The sequence below is a fragment of the Halyomorpha halys genome, unplaced genomic scaffold (genome assembly GCF_000696795.3).
Source record: "Halyomorpha halys isolate HHAL.00 unplaced genomic scaffold, Hhal_1.1 Scaffold18.1, whole genome shotgun sequence".
Classification (NCBI taxonomy): domain Eukaryota; kingdom Metazoa; phylum Arthropoda; class Insecta; order Hemiptera; family Pentatomidae; genus Halyomorpha; species Halyomorpha halys.
The window spans coordinates 330,514-347,731 of NW_027114407.1; the positions used below are offsets into that span (position 1 = coordinate 330,514).

Sequence of the window (17,218 nt, forward strand, 5' to 3'; positions counted from 1 at the left end):
TTCTTTACCATGACAACAATTCTTACATTATTTACTATAGTTCAGTTTTTTTTATCAAGTTTTTACAGTATGAAGACTTTATATGACTCGAAAAGAAACTCTGCATGATAATTTATTATAAATCAGAAGATCAAAACAAATCAGGGAGAAAACAAGGCAGGCTTACCAGGAAAAATATTAAGAAATTAAATAAAGATAATAAAGGATTATAATAAGTAAAACATGTTTAAAAAAGTCATAAAAGCTTTATTTTTTATGACATTAACAATTTTTTTTTAAATCTACTTTCCTTTCTTGGCTTTGATTTTCCTCAAATAGAACTCAAGCTCTTTCCCTTCGAGGATATAACCATCAGCTCTTCCACATTGGCCAGGTCGGCTTGCTAAACAAGCTAAAAGCAAAAATTTATCGTTAATAATGCTATTTTGACAAAATAGGAAGAGTAATTAATTAATGAAGGCAACAACAGATAAATAGTTACAAAATAAAACTAACATTTAGCAATAAGCATGAATGAATATAAAAAAACAATAATAAATTGAAAACTGTCTTTCAAAAAACAAAACAAAAACAAGAAAGGTTTAAGCACACTTGACAGCTAGATTAAATTCAAATACACTAGAGTTAACTTGGGTGTGTACTCGTACCTCCAAGGGTCTGGAGAGAGTTTAATAATGAATGTGTTTTACATTATAAAATAAAATATTTCTTTAATGTGATGAGGATGTTAAGGCTAAGGCCCACCTCCTGCAAATTTATTAATTAAAAAAGAATAGCTGGAAGATACTTTCCCCAATGATTTATTAAAAATAAATCAACAGTTTTACAATAAAACAAATACATCTATACTAAGAAGTTTCAAATTTAAGAGCTGAGTGTGAATTATGTAAAATAGAGGGGTTACACCATTACTTATGTAAATTTAATAATTATTGGAAGTGAACAGTATCAGAGCGCTGTGGGTAAAAGATTCAACAGATTACTTCAGATAAGTATTCTCATCATTAAAACTGTTCATATTTAGTTAAAAATAGGGAAGGACTAAGAGAATGACAAGAACTGATAATTATAACTAATAAAAAATTCATACCAAGTAAACGACTAGTCTGGAACTGTTCTTCTAAAGCAGGTTCCACCTTGGCCAGTTTCTGCCTCGCTTTGTACCTGTTTTCTGTTTTCCTAGACCGCTTCTTGTACAGGACAGCTTCCTCAGCTTCAGACTGAATGGGAAATAAAATACAATGGTTAAAATGAAACAAATAAAAAAGTAAAAAATAAGTTTTAATGAAATAAATTGCAAGCATCTCAGAGCGCTGTGGAATAAAAAATATCATCATTAAGATTCGGAACAGCTTTATCATCATTTATGCTATAATTGATAGATAAGTATTATTCACAGTACTGAAATGTTAAGATAATAAATGACAAGTTACTTGGATTAAAAATAATTTCAATAATAAAAAACTGGTTGAACATTAAGCTCAACCATAAATTTTGAAATGACCATGTTATAAGTACAACAATTTTCAAAATGTTCTATATTGAGCTTCCTAACAACTTAACGATGAAGAAAGCAGCACCAATCAACTGGTAACTGGAAGGTCCTATCTTCAACGATTTAGATTATAGAGCAGTGATTTTCTATACTTCCAATATTATCATTTATTGTACTGCATTGAAATGGTGGTTTATCACAGAGTTTGGTTCACAACCAGCTCCATCTAAAATTTAAATTTTCAGAAACCTTAATCTACTGTGTAATAATCCTGGACAAGTTCTTATGATACAAATAACAAAAATTCCACAAAAACTGATCCGCATGTCAATAGGAAGGTTTTTCGCTGTCTTGAAAATTGTATAAGTTTGGACAGCACTGGTTATGAAGCTACAAGCCTCATATGATCTCCCTCCCCTTCGCCCTAAATTAAACCAAGTTTTTTGCCTCAAACCATGTATTTCTGTCGAAAACTAAAATTTGAATTTTTTAATGATTGCTGTACTTCCCCCATATACTAAATATATCATTTACAGATAAGTGAAAGCAATAACCAAATTTATGAAGATCTTGAGTCAAATCTTTATCGCTCTATATTGGTTAAAAAAAGCATCTCAGAGCGCTGTGGAAAATAAAATATCTTCATTAAATTCAGAACAGCTTTATCATCATAAATGCCTTTAAAATAAATGATTTAATAAACAATATTTTGTCGCTAGAAGTACTACAGCAGGGACAACTTATAATTTTACTCAATTTATTCAAAACAAATCAAATACTATAACTCCTAACTTTCACGGAAAAAGAAAAAAAAAAATTTTTTTTTTAAAGAAAAACATGAAGGATAATTAGGAGTAATAGATCTTGGCTTGGAGGACCAATAGTGTATATCAAGCAATAAGGACAAAATTAAAATTAAGTTATCAACATTGAAACAATTTTAATGGTCATCAGGTCTTTATTCTTATCACTTCTAGTTAACCAAAAATAACTTTTGGTAACCATCAAATGACACGCATGAAATAATATATCATCATGTGACCATTACATTTCCTGTAAACCAACAACAAAGCGAACCCAAAATAAAGATAACTATAAATATGCCTAATATTTATTTAAAACAACGAGCAACTAATTGGTTAAAACTAGACATAAATGGAGATTTGAAGTTTCCAAGATAAATTTGCGTATAAATAGAAACAAAAATTAATCCAAATTTTTAGAATTAATAACAAAAACATAAGGGAGGTTCCTCCAAACCTAACAAAAGATAAATAAAAAAAAATTCAAATAAAATAGTAATTCAACTAGTCATTATCCATCCCACAACATTTATTAGTTTATACGATACCACAGAATCAAACAAAAACACTAACAATAATATAAGAGATTAAAGTTAAGGATGTAATGAAGAAAAAAAAAGATTTGTAACTGTTTTGAAGTGTGCATAAGGGAGTAATAAGTTTACTTTTTTCTTTTTCATCGGATGCAATCCATATCTTCTAGATAAGAGAACATATTTCTTATTTAGGTTATGAGATAATTAAAATAACTATCAACCACTCTACCAAAGGCTATTTTAAAACAAAATCATGCAGGATAAAGATCTAGATATTTTGTTTGCTTTCTAAAGAGGGCAGCTTGATCCAATTTCGATCTAACGTCTTTTATTTTTATTCAGAGCCGTAATAAAAAGGTTTTGAGAAACATTTAATTGTTATCCTCCTTCTAGGTACAGAATGGCAGAAAATTTAATTTATTTTACTAAAAAATCATACGAATAGGACCAATGTCAATTTAGGGATCAATCACTAAATAGCTACACAACCTTCCTGCACCTGGCACAGCCGAGGTACAAATAAGCTTTACTTTGTAAGTTTATAATCAATTTTACATATCAAGCTGAACTCAAAGGGTCATGGCTAACTCAAATCAAAGTCCATAGCAACTGAACACAAAATCGTTTATCAGTAACCTTGTCAGTAAAACACACTTAAAAATCTTTAGATTGTGACTTTAAAAAGCATAATATAGAAAAGCTATAGCTTATTTATTAAAGTTTACCACAGAAAAGCAATATTTTACTAAAAAGCAATTAACAAGTCGTATAAATGATAAAAAATGGTGATAAAAGGTGTTTCTCAGTTAACACAAAGAACCACTACTAAGATCATTTTTGTTTGATAAACAGGGAAATAGCCAATGATATTCTAAGATTCAACTAATGGAGAGAATAGAAACAAATGTAAGTTTGAAGGAGTTCTCAGTGTAACTATGACAAAAATCACAGAAATAAAAAGCTGTGTTAAAACAACACTAGCTTAATGTTTTCAATTATCATAGGAATCATCATAGAACCCAATCAAATTTGATTAAGTATAGTTTCATTGACAAAATTAATTACATTAACAAGCCAATTCTGCTTTATCTTAAATATAACTGTCTCATCTACTAAACCAGTAAATAATAAAGTCAAAAAATAAAAGAGAAAAAAAGTATATGATGTAAGTTTAAAATTAGGACAGCAAGCAAAATTTTGAATCATAACTAAACAACCTTTAAGCATGGTACTCCCATGACTGCAACTATCATATAATATATAATATGGCAATTTCTGGAATGACAGACTTTAACAGTTCACTGTCAAGGCATATGAGATAGTAACGTGACTGTTACTTCAATAACATTACGTGTACCATCTTACCTGACAATCATGACTACTACCAATATACACCCTGCCATTGCTGGCGATAGTAGATGTAATGGCTAAAAACTGACTTATGAAACCAGTTTATATATATATATATCCAAGATACATAAAATCCAATTGTTAATAAATTCAACTCTAGTTGAATGAAGTACTTGATAAGTACAATAATATACTAATCTGAAGGATTAGAGAATATTATGGCAATCACAAGGCAGAGCTGAATACTTGCACTCATCAATCATCAACTGATGTACTGTCCTAAGTACTCGGTGCTCAGAGGGGTGAGTATTTGAGTAAAATACAATGCACTTTGTAAGAAAGTATTTTTTCTCTATCTCTACTAACATTTAAGCATTACAATTCCTGAAATGAACTACCCTGTTGCCTAATCTAACAATCACAAAAAATATATACAGAATAAAGTGAAACAATAGTTTCCTAAATATGAAAAACATAATATTTTATTCAGGCATAATTTATTTATATTAGCCTTAATAATGTAAATTCATATTAAAATAAAAATAAGTAAAAGTTAAACTTAATTCAGAAATTTTGTAAAAATATAAACTATCAAAGAATTCCAGTTCTTTAAAACAAAACTTAACAAACAATAATTATTTGAGGTACTTTGCAATTGAAAGAAGTTATTTATATACACTATATAACTTGATATATCACCAACACAGTACATAATAAATGCTAAGAACCAAGCAACAGCAGACAGTAAAATAATATAAAATGAGCGCTCAGAGTAACTATGACATAACTCAAGGAACCAGAATAAGCAATGTTAAAACAACATTAGCCATTATATAGTTCTCGAAAATATAAAACCTCATCATAGAGCTCATATAATAAAACCAAGGATATTCTGATCTAAATAGTTAACGATACATTTAATTTTACATTTTGCATCTTCTAAAATGCTAATACAGCTATTAGAGTATTTTTTACTGGTCTTATTGTATATTTAAAAATTTTCTTCTATATATTTTTTTGTTACTGCATATTTTGAGTTTTTATTTAAAATTCGGACCTTGGTGTTAACCACCCTTTAACTTATCTATTTTTGTACAATGAATTGAATTCCAATGAACAAGAGTACAATAACATTCAACGCCTTGAGTATTAATAGCAGTTTAATTATTTGAAATTGGCCTTATTAAGATATCTTCTAGATACCATCTGCAGAGAGCAAGTGTTATTGCATTTTTTCTTAAAATTTTCTCATAAATGAAAGTAAAATTCACCTCATAATAATAGTATACTACTTTTTCCTCTTAATTAATTTTATTTCAGAAAACATGTTATTTCCCTTTATAAAAGAAGAAAATAAATTTACTATTTAATTTTATATTAATAAACATAACCTATTTCTTAACATTTGTAATAACATACAATAACTAAATGCTTCCTAAATTCTTTGGGTGCTCAACATAAAGTTTTTAAGAGAATACAGGGACAAAAACTAACTTAATTTTCATTGAGTGTTTATGAATTAAAATGGCACTAAATTATTCTTAGGCAATTGACAGATTTATGGATTTAAGACTTATTTTAAAAACAATATTAGTTTTTTATGGTTTTGTTTTTCCTTACTCAATAATGGTATTCATGAATATAGCAAAAATCAAACATTTAGTAACTAAAACTAATAATACATACCAATTTGGCATTCTTCTTTCTTCCCAATGGGATAGCGTAGTGGGCTTCATACCACTGTCTGAATGGGGTAGCATCAATCACAACTATGGCATTCTTTACAAGAGTTTTGGTACGTACAAGCTCATTGTTTGATGCATTGTAGACAACATCAATCAGACGAGTTTTCCTGGTACAACCTAGGAAAAATGGGATAACATACTTAGAAAAATATTGAATATAATAAAACATACAACAAAAAAGAATGAAATTTTACTCACATTCAGAACCCCATGAGAAATTTCCATAGTCCAACCTCAAGGCCCTAAACTTTGTATTCCCCCCTCTGGTTCTTACCAAATGAACTCTTTTTGGACCCAACTACAAAAAAAAAAAAAAAATGTTTAGATTAATATTTATACAAATAAATTAATAATAGGAAAAATTAACTGTTCAAAAATCATGAAATGAAGATATTTAACATAAGCTTTAGCACTTAAAAAGGAGTAATATAATTTATTAATATAGACAAGAAAATAATCTCTTTTGGAAAGAATATGTTACAGGTTTAATAGCAATGATTTTAATTTTTCAATTAATATACCAAGATAGGGTCTGTACCAGGGTTAACATGGTAGAAAACTATGTTAAATAAATTTCTTAATAGAAATTTTTTAATATTTTCTTAATAAATCATGTTGACAAGGAACTTAGTTTTCAAATTATTATTACTTAAAAGTATTGCTTCTGTAAAAATGTTTGCAAAAGCAACAATGTTAATAGTTTCTTGGCAAACCTAGGAATCAGCATGGCAATATCAAACATTAATCCACATCCATGGAAGGTAACAAAAACATCAGAACTGTATTAACATACTCCAGAGGTTTATATAAATAAAACAGACTGCATTTTAGTTTTCTTCTACACAAGTAAACAAACTATAAAAATTAAGGGGTAAGATAAAGCACCTCATTTAATTTTAAATCAAGCATAATATACAAAATAATATTCTAGGATAATAATATACTATCAAGGTTTTAATTTCCAGCTATTAACTTTGGGAAGTATGTTCATGCCTTTCAAGAAAGCACAAGCCAACAACTGTGAATTAATTAAAATGTAACAATAACAGCATGAGAATTTTTAAATTGAGCTGAGGTGTTAACTGTTTATTGTCAATGACCATACAGGAATTACTTACAGCATAAAAATTAAAATGAAAATGTAGAAAACAGTACTAATTAACAGACAACATAAAATTAGATTAATGCCAGAAAAAAGGTCAACTTCCAAACACTACAATAGAAGTTCATAAATTATTAAATAGCATTAGGCAGAATTATAAAACTGCAAATATATCAATGTTACATTGATTTTCCAATAAACTATAAGCTCGATACATAAAAGAAGTTCTACAGGTTTTTAAAATACAATTATCAGTCAAGTAATTTTTAACAAAGGACTGAGATAGAAAAAATTGTACTAAACAAGCAGCAAGATCTTCGAAATTCACTTTTACAGAATGGTGGAAGATAGTAAAGCCCCAACCTCAACTAAAAAGAAACCTTTAGGGTTTTATTCACCCCTTTTGGGTGAACATAAGTCAAAACCTAACATACAATATATTGAGAAATACAGTCTAAACAATGGAAAATAAATTTGTACTAACAATGCCAAAATAGACAAGCAAAATTTTGACATAAATACATAGACTACTATGAACATAAAAAAGAGGAATTACCTTAGTGTTGGCTGCTGGTCTTCCTAACTCATACTTCCTCTTCTTTCTGATGGGTTTTCTCTTACCTCCAGTCTTCCTTCTTTTATGATAATGATCTCGCGAAATACCTGCAAGAAATAAACACCAATAGTAAACTCACGTTCCATCAATAAATAGTTAAGTATAACTATAACCAAAAACTGCATTAAATTCATATGAACCCTTCTCGACTAGTTCAAAGTAACATGTTCTGTAAAATAGAGTGGCATGTGTGGAACACAGTCACAAGACAAAAACATAAGTTTTAGTTCATAGTAGTGTAGAAGGAATTCACAAAATCTTATTTAAAAATAAATTAAACATAACACTACTACGAACATGTAATTCCTACGCGGAAAATAAATTAAAATAAAAAGATGAAAATGGATAGAACAGAGCGATTCTTAACTTACCCATGCTGCTCTACGAAGGCAGGGCAAAAGATGGCTACTGGACGAGTTTGATGCCAAGTGCTTCCTCTATACCAATGCCTTTATTGCATATCGATATTCCTTACATCAATACAACTTACAACTTTATTCTTAAAATTCTGTATTAATAAAATCTAAGTATTAATTTGAATTAATTAAAATATAACTTGTTCCCACAAATAGTTAGTTTTGAATTACTGAAATAATGTATTATTATCCAACATCCATAGAGCAACTTTCTGACTTCTTGTCAATAATTCAGCTATTGGTTAGTAGAATAAATACTTTCAAATTGTAAAGATCGTTCAATAGGATTTATAATAAGACAAAAAATGTTAGTTATTATTTAGCCTAAAAATTAAGACTTTAAAAAATTGTCTATAAAATGATAATCATTCTTTGAGTTTAAACTTTAAATAAACATTTTAAAATATTGCTGTTTATATGCCTGGCTAACTTTTTCAATTAATCAATTAATGTACATTTCTCCATTCTTATGCTATGTTTTCAAAATCTCATAACTATTTTCCCGTTTTAGTTTAGTAATCCTTATGTAATGTATAAACCTCAATTGAGAAGAAATTATTTTTTAAAAACAAGTGTAGAAACAACTGACCGGAACGTGGATTTGGGGATGGGTCAGTAAAGAGAGTACCGATAATAAGTAGAATTTATATCGCATTTTTGACTGACGGATCTAAATTTTCTTTCCTTTTAAATGATGGTCTAAAGGCGACTTTAATTGGATTACAGGCTGCCCATTTGCTTCTGATGATTGCTCAAACAAAACCTCCAATGGATCCTTTTCAATTGAAGTCAGGGCCTAAATTCACTCAATTTATGATGTCTGGGTATAATTCATAATAATAGAATATGATTTGGAAGGTCCAATACTTTCAGTATTAACTAACCTTATTGGTATGAGTGTAGTTAGCTGAAGATTTTATATATTAAGTTGGTATGGGATGACAACACTAATAATAAATATAATTTACTTTTTAATTGTGCCAATGGTTTGCACTAAAATGTAGGCCTTCATCAGTGCAACTAGGTGGAAGATTCCATGGCTCTATCCATAATTCCCACATGTGTATTAGAAATTTCAAAGTTGTTGCTCTGATACCCTACAACTTTGGATGGATCATTAGCACAAAAAGAAAAAATAATAAATAAATACTACTAGAGCCATTTTCACTGACTGTACTCTCATACCACCTACTATATTAAATCTATGATGAACTAAATCCACACCAATAAATTTTTTTGGTACTTACATTAAAGCTCAGTGTGACAGATGTGTATAGAGCCAAAGAGACACTTTACGTGTTGTTTAACTTAGTCCATGAGGTTGTTAGCGATTCTGGTATCCAAACCAGTGCAATAATATTTACGGTACAGTTAGTAGAATATGCAGATGGTATAAACATCGTTAGATTTTTTTGTGAACTGAAAAAAGCATTTGTTTCTGATGTGAGACAAATGACAAGAGCACTTCGAGAGATGGATCTGGCAATTAATGAAAACAAGACCAAGAAGTTATACCACATCACCAACTGAATCCTTTGTTTGGATGAATACTGATGATACACAAGACATACTGTGGAAGGAAGCCCATACCGAAGTATTCCACAGGATGCTAGAATATAAGTGAAAGCAAGAAACTTGACAGCAGTGGCACAGAATGGGGACACTGGGCGAAACCTTAGTAAGAAAGTCAAGGGCTGCTCACTGGACTGTAGTACTACGGAAGTGAGTAAGCAGTTATTTCACAATCTCTGATTTTTACATACCCCAAATCCCTTAATGCTTAACTTTTTAACAAATATACTTTATTCAGTTAACGTTGACTTCTCACCATTACTATCGGCTGCCACCTTCTTTTTTAACATCTATAATTCAATCAACTTCACAAACAATGGATGGTTGTAATTTTCTTTATTAGTTCCAACCTGAGGCCAATTGAAAATTCTAATCATATACTATCATTCAGTGAATCTGTTAAATGCTATTTTAATGTTTTGTATATCAATTAAAATAATAATTTTATATTAGAATTCAAGCACAAACATTTCTCCTTAGTTTTGCTTTCTCATTACTGAAGGTAGGTTACTTAGATATTCATGCAAAAGAAGAAAAATGAATGAAAAACATTTTTCCTCATAATTGAAATTTTCACTCAGATTCCTTTATGTTTTAGACATCAAGGAACGAATTTGGTTCTGTGACTAGAGTAAAATTTTTGTCCGGGAATAATCAATGAACCATAAATATGATTCTGATAGAATTTTCACAGATTGTGCAGGTTGGTATCATACTTTCTCTTACACATGCCTAACTGCATTTATTAAAAATAATAAAATTTATTCCAAGATCTTCAAATATAGGTAATTATGTTCAAATCAATCCAGTAGAAATGTGAAAGTTATACTGACATACAAGCATAACAGAAATTTTTTTCTTCTTTAATGAAAGTTCATCTATAAAAATTGACATTAGCTCCTTATCACAGGTTTTATGTTAGCGTTATGTCGATTTTTTAAAATTATAAAATTGTCAACAACTGGCTTTTTAAAAAATAGCTTTAAGCCTTGGAGGTTTTTCAAGATCAATATATAAATTAAAAAATAGTTAAACAAACAGCATAGAGTTTCCCACATTTCAAAATTCAAAGCTCTACTCTTGTCACTAATCTATTAATTAATAAGTTACTAATGTATTCGTAAATATTTTACAAAGACCAACGAAAATTGACATAACTAAAAAAAAAAAAAAGACTGGATTGTCAATTGTTATCTATGAAGATAGTTTGTTTTAAAGGAGAGCAACCATAAAATTAACTAGAGAAAACATTATTTAATTTTCAAACAATCAATAAAACAAAGACAACAAATTAAAATTATGTAAAAGACTGACAATTAATTCATTATGAAAATACTCGTGTATATATTAATTTTGTTAAATAATGTATTTTTTAAAGTTTGTAAAAAAAAATATATATATATTTACTTAATTTAAAACTAAACAATACTACTTAAAAATATAAAGTCATAAGACAGAAAATGCACAGCCATTGATAATTTTCTCTCATTTCAAGCAAAGAACATTCAGTAAGTCAATTCTTAATAAAATATTAATATGCATTAATTACAAATAGAATATAAATCAACTGTAACATTAATATGAGCAAATCTTCAAATACAATGGAACAAAAACAAATACTATCAGTTTCATAAGACAAAATAAAACATTTGGATTTCAGATGATCCAAAATAACAGACATATTTAATAAACATATAACCTACACAATAAACAAATATATCACATCAATCAAGTCCTTTAATTACATGAATCCATTAGAGTTAAATCTAACATTTAGAACATTGACCATTCATAAAAAAAAGTTATTTAAATTTCATTATTTTTCAATATTAGAATTATGGAAATTTTGAATACTCTATTTTACATAGAATAAATAACACACTACTATAACATATATAATAATGAAAGAAATTTTGACTATAACTATCTCCAGAAATAATAACTTATTTTGCCAAATAATTTTAAACTAACAATGTAAAATTAAATGCAATTTTTTTTTAATATTAATATTATTTTGACAAATATTACAGCTCAAATCTTAATTTGACAAAAGATTTTCAACTATTTACAATTCTTAAAGATATCCATTCAAATATTGGAAGGGAATATATGCAAATATGATGTTTGATTTAATAATTACAATAAAAAGGATCCACTACAATGATTCATTAAAGAAAAGTAACTACACCAGAGCGTTGAATATCTAAAATCGTTAAATGAAATTTATTTTCATTGGAAAATTGAGTTTATAAAAAAAATAAAAAATTTCCCTCTAAAATTTCATTTAATCAGCACAAAAATATTACTGATAAATAATTTTATATTCTATTTTTTATGAGACATCAAATTAATCTGATTTCATTTATATAGTAATAATATAATCAAATCTACAAATCAATACTAATATTTTCTTCCTCTAAATATAACATTTTTAATTCAAAATTTAATAATCTGTTAGAATAGTGTTACAAGTGACAATACAGCCATAATTATTATAAAACATTTCAGGCACTAGATTTGAGATTCCAATGGTAAAAAGAATCTTGTTTAAATCCAATTAGTGGAACTCAAAAGAATCTGTGATCTAGAGGAAGTCAACAATACTAGTATTACAATTTTCTCAGTGCCAAATTAAAACTAAATGACACAACGTACATGAATAGATGTCTTTGGTTTGAATTTTATTTATTTTTTTTCATTATACACTTATACACAAGATAAAAAAACTTATTCGTATAGAAATTACTAATAAATTTTGCTTATCCCAACACAGCATATTAGTTCGGATAATCAACGCTCTTCTAAATACATTTCAGTATGATAAACAATGATGGCAGTAATACATTAAACATAATACGTTTCAAAATGATAAACAATGATGGCAGTAATTTTTAATTAAAATACTCCCTTCAGTTATTTAAAAATTCAGTCTTTACAATTTAAGACCTTTTGTTTGTTTTTTTGGCACTTCTCAACTGATAGCCATGTTTTCTTTTGACTTGAGTTTTTTCTTTGTTCCATTTATTATGAAGCTTAAGAGCGATTGCCAAATCTTCTTGTTCTTGTTTTATTCTTTTTTGAATCAATTCCTGTTCTTTGATTATCGAAAATGGAAGTTCATCTGTGATATTCGAGTTTAAATCTGAAGATGTATGATTATCATTTTGATTACTGCTAGTTCCTTCTTCTTTCATTTCGACATCCTCAATTACAACTGGTTTAGTTCTTAAAAAATTATTAGACATTACTTTCAATGAGGTCTTATTTTGAACTCTTCCAAAACCAGATTCAGAAGGATCAGTAAAGGCAGAGCTTAAATTGATAGGTTTTATAATAGTTGTATCTCTGAGTTTACCATCTGAAAAAAAAAACAAAAAAAAAAACGAATTAAAAATATACCGAAGAAATTGATTATATGATTAAAGGAAATAATAATATTTTAACAACCATAAATCAGTGATTGATATTTTTAGCCTGAGTCCATTTTGGATGATCAAAATGAATCAATTACTCGTTAATCATATCAGTTCCATCAATTAATTAATACATAATAGTAAATCATTGATGTTTTAAAACATTTTAGACTCAAAATGCCACTCCATGGCAAAAAAAAAAAAATTTAAATAGAAATGATGAATGAGAATCATGCCCTGTAAGAGATTAATTAAGGCATTCCAAGAAATGGAAAAGACTGTAAGTCCCAAATATATAAAAAAAGAGATTTTGATGGGATAACGATGAAGAAACCAGCGCCAATCAATTGGTCACCACTGGAAGTTCCAATTGTGAACGGTTTAGTTCCTAGAGCTGTAATTTTCCCACTATTTTAGAACTAAAATTGTGGCCAGCTGACAATTTTTTTGGTCTCAAAACTAGTTTTTTGGCACTTACAGCCTTTTCTATTTCCATGCCTCAAATTCTCAAGCCACCCATTCTTCTTCATGCCAAATATTCTATTCAGTATTTTCTTTATGAAATAATAAATCGGTATTTAAAACCATTCTGTAAATTCGATATGATGACTTTACAATCCTAAATTATAAATTTTATAGAGTAACCAATTTCTTACTTGGTAAGCGCTTCGGAGGTGTCTTAGGAGCTATACATATAGGTGTGAAATGTCGAAGTTCATCTGATATAGAATCTCTTCCAGTAGATCCAGAAGAAGTAGATGGAGAAGAAGATGGACTATCATCTAAATAATAAAAAGTTAAATAATTAGGTTATTTACATAACAATAATTACATAACTTATCTAATAGGAAGAATTCATTATGTTCTTAAGGAAAAAGTCAGTATTTTGTGAACAGATAAACAACTTTTTTTTTTTTAATTTTGTTCAAATAAAAGCTTTATTTATCACAAATAAGCAGATAAAATAAGTGGTTCAGAATTAACAACCATACTTCAGTATAAATACTACAAAAAATATTCAGAAATTTGAGTAATAACACATTCTTGTAAATGTTTTTATTTAAAAAAAAAATAAAAACACTTTTTTTAAAGTTCGTATGTATCTCATTTTGGAGTTGCATCCATATTCAGGTTGATACTTTTATTATTATTTTTTTTTCAATATGTGTCCTTTTAATTAAAAAAAATTCATCATAAAAAATCCAAGTAATATAATAATTGACTTAAAATATAAACAATTGTCACGAGTTGTTCCAAGCAGCGGAATCATAATAAAATATAAAAGAGAAACAGAGAATGTTAATAATCATAAACATAGAAAATTATATATGATTACTGGTACAGGTACTGGTATTTGGTGGGGGAACAAGTCCGGCAAGTGGCCCTAGCGGTCCTTTTTGCCAACCCCTGGCGGCTACCTGAGTTGCCGCACGTACTAACCAAGTTGGGAGTGTCAAGATTCATTCCTCGGGACCACCGAAAAATGAATGTTAACTGGCTCAGGTGGGAATAGAACCCACAACGTTCCGAACTGAGCGCACTTGGACCGACCTATGCCCCAACCCACATGGGTATTACGTCCCTACTATATGATTAACTGAATTCTATAAATTCAAGACACATTGGTCTGAGATCGGGGTCAGGATGAGTAAATCTTACATTTTTATTAACATAAAATGTCATCAGGACTAATAAAAAATGAGAAAAAAGGAAGTATTTCAGTGAGAACGTACTCATTGTGTACGAAGTCACTTATTCACAGGATGAGTAAATCTTACATTTTTATTAACATAAAATGTCATCAGGACTAATAAAAAATGAGGAAAAAGGAAGTATGTCAGTGAGAACGTACTCATTGTGTATGAAGTCACTTATTCACTATAGTAGCAATAATACCAGTTGAAATGTAACAATAAATTATTAAAATAACATTGAAATCTATTAAATTAAGTTCTGAATCAATTTAAACCTAACCATTACTTGACAGTCAACCAGGTTACATTATTATAATGAAAAATAAGGAATACAAATTTTAAATACTTACTCCAATGGATTATGCCATTTTCGGACAGATCATTTCTTTGGTTCTGTAAAAGAAAAAAATGAAAAACAAGTACTAAAAAAAATATATAACTTCAATTTTTTTTCTTATAGAAGAGCATAAATAATTACATTTTCGGTTAAAATCATGGATTTAATATAGAGAACATCAGCCTTTTCAATTTCTTTGGTTTTTCTCTTTCTTCGCTTTTCTTGTTCTAACTCTTCTTCCTATAATTTAACAAAGTTTAAGAAAACCAAAATAGTAGTTTACATTGATATGAATAAGACAGTGATAGAAAATACCATAATTCTTTTAGCTAATTCCTCACTAGCTTGTTGTTCAGCAAGCCGTGTTCTTTCTTCTTCAATTTTTAATTTGTGAAACATTTCATCGAATTCTTCCTTAATGGCACCTTTTTTAGCCAATACCGTAGGTACTGGCTGATCCAAAAGTACTCCTAAAAAATTATAATTAATTGGAATTAGAGGAAAACATTTTTAGAAGTAATTATGTGACAGATAGATGACAAAAAAAACAAACAAAAAAGAGCTATAAGGAATAAAAGTACGATTATATACATAAATATATAAAGGTTTCCTATGTATCTGTCGTCAGGATGGCAGGATAATCGCTGAAGACAATTATCCAAAAATACATATTTATATTAATTAAAATTAGGTCTTACAAAACTATTATTATAATTGGATTCTTTTCCAAAGACTTTTTGTGTGTTTACCAGTAACCAATTAAATACCTTGATTTTATATTTATAACATATTGTTACCAAGAATTATATAATATAGAAAGGGGTGGTATTGTGTGATGTAATAGTGTTTAAACTATATAAAGGAACAAAGTATTTATTTGCATTTGATTTATAAAATAATATTATACAATGATTAAATGATTGAAATGATCCAGATAAACGGTTTGCCATAAAATATGAATTACATTATGACTTATTATCTGATGTATATATTTAAATTACGGCAGAGTTGGTGATTTTAGCTGTGGGGTGTAGTAACGTGGGTGTTGTCTTATTCATAAAGGATGGCTTCCAGGTCTCATAGCCCTTCTTAGGACTTTGTCTGGTAAAAGTTCCTTCTCTTCTCTAGCCCGTCTTCTTACTTCTGTCCTGGTCCTTTTCTCCCACCTCCCCTTAGAGGCACCACATTTTCCTCATTGGCCATAGGAGACAAAATTACCCCTAGGTGAGCGTCCCCTCTAGGCCTGAGAGGGGGTGGGAAAGTTCTAACATATCTAAGAAGGGTTTCTACCTGCCTTAATGGCTTCTGCTCCTTCGGCATGTGACAAGAACTGTGGTACACTAATGTGTGAAAAGCTCTGATACGAGACTACTGTGGTATACCAACACAGGTGTCCCTTGAAACGTATCCTAACTCGGCCAGGTATCAGAACATATGGCAAAAATTTAATAATATCGATAATTGTTAATACGTCGATACATATTAGGTTGTACTTGATTACAAAGAATACAAATAAATTCAAACGATGCAGAAGTATCAATAATAAAGTATAAAACCTGCAATATTTATTATTAAATAACTGATAGGTTCAAAGACTAACATTAGTATCATTAAGTTGTTTCAGCTTTGATACTTAATAAGCTTCAATCAATTTTTAGGAAATAAAAAAAAAAAAAAAAAAAAAAAGATCAACACATTCAAGACAATTAACCTGTGAGATGTCCTGCATCACATAACTTATCTGGAATTATAGATAGAATATTATAGATAGTATTGTTTATCTTTCCTTATGTTTAAGATTTAGTTTAAATGTTTTAGCAGGTGAATATTCTATAAAAGGACCCCCTTTGTCCCACGTCAGGAGTGGGTGTGGTCTGTGCACGGTACAATTTCTGTCTTAGTGGTCTTTTGACTTCTACAATTTGGGAGCCAGTGTTCTAAATACATTTCAAGAGAATTCTAAAAATCAGAAAAAATTATAAGGGTAGAAAGACAAAGATTTCGAGATGTCTCTAAAATGTGTTGATTTTTTTTGTAGTTAAAAATGGTATTGTATAGTTTTATGGACTATTGTTTGATAAAAAATAGAAATTTTGTTTGAAGTATTAAAAGAATTTTAAAAATAAAAAATCACAGTAT

At 28.8% G+C, this 17,218-nt stretch overlaps 2 protein-coding genes across 2 annotated transcripts in view; both read right to left on the reverse strand.

Moving 5' to 3' along the window:
• Positions 1-225: 225 nt before the first annotated feature.
• RpS8 (ribosomal protein S8) lies at positions 226-8,133 on the reverse strand. The gene is made up of 6 exons (XM_014421020.3): positions 8,019-8,133; positions 7,588-7,694; positions 6,128-6,227; positions 5,871-6,046; positions 1,091-1,220; positions 226-391 (listed from the first exon to the last, which is right to left on the reverse strand). Exons 1-6 carry the CDS (start codon positions 8,020-8,022, stop codon positions 282-284), a joined length of 627 nt encoding a protein of 208 aa, XP_014276506.1. The 5' UTR covers positions 8,023-8,133; the 3' UTR covers positions 226-281.
• Positions 8,134-12,301: 4,168 nt separating this feature from the next.
• Positions 12,302-17,218, reverse strand: part of LOC106681034 (E3 ubiquitin-protein ligase rnf168) — a 7,892-nt gene continuing 2,975 nt past the window's right edge. The window contains exons 2-6 of the mRNA XM_014421148.3: positions 15,395-15,549; positions 15,221-15,319; positions 15,093-15,135; positions 13,705-13,830; positions 12,302-12,993 (exon numbers count right to left, since the gene is read on the reverse strand). Of these exons, the coding sequence (XP_014276634.1) occupies positions 12,575-12,993; positions 13,705-13,830; positions 15,093-15,135; positions 15,221-15,319; positions 15,395-15,549 (842 nt within the window). The 3' untranslated portion in view covers positions 12,302-12,574. The remainder of the gene's footprint in view (positions 12,994-13,704; positions 13,831-15,092; positions 15,136-15,220; positions 15,320-15,394; positions 15,550-17,218) is intronic.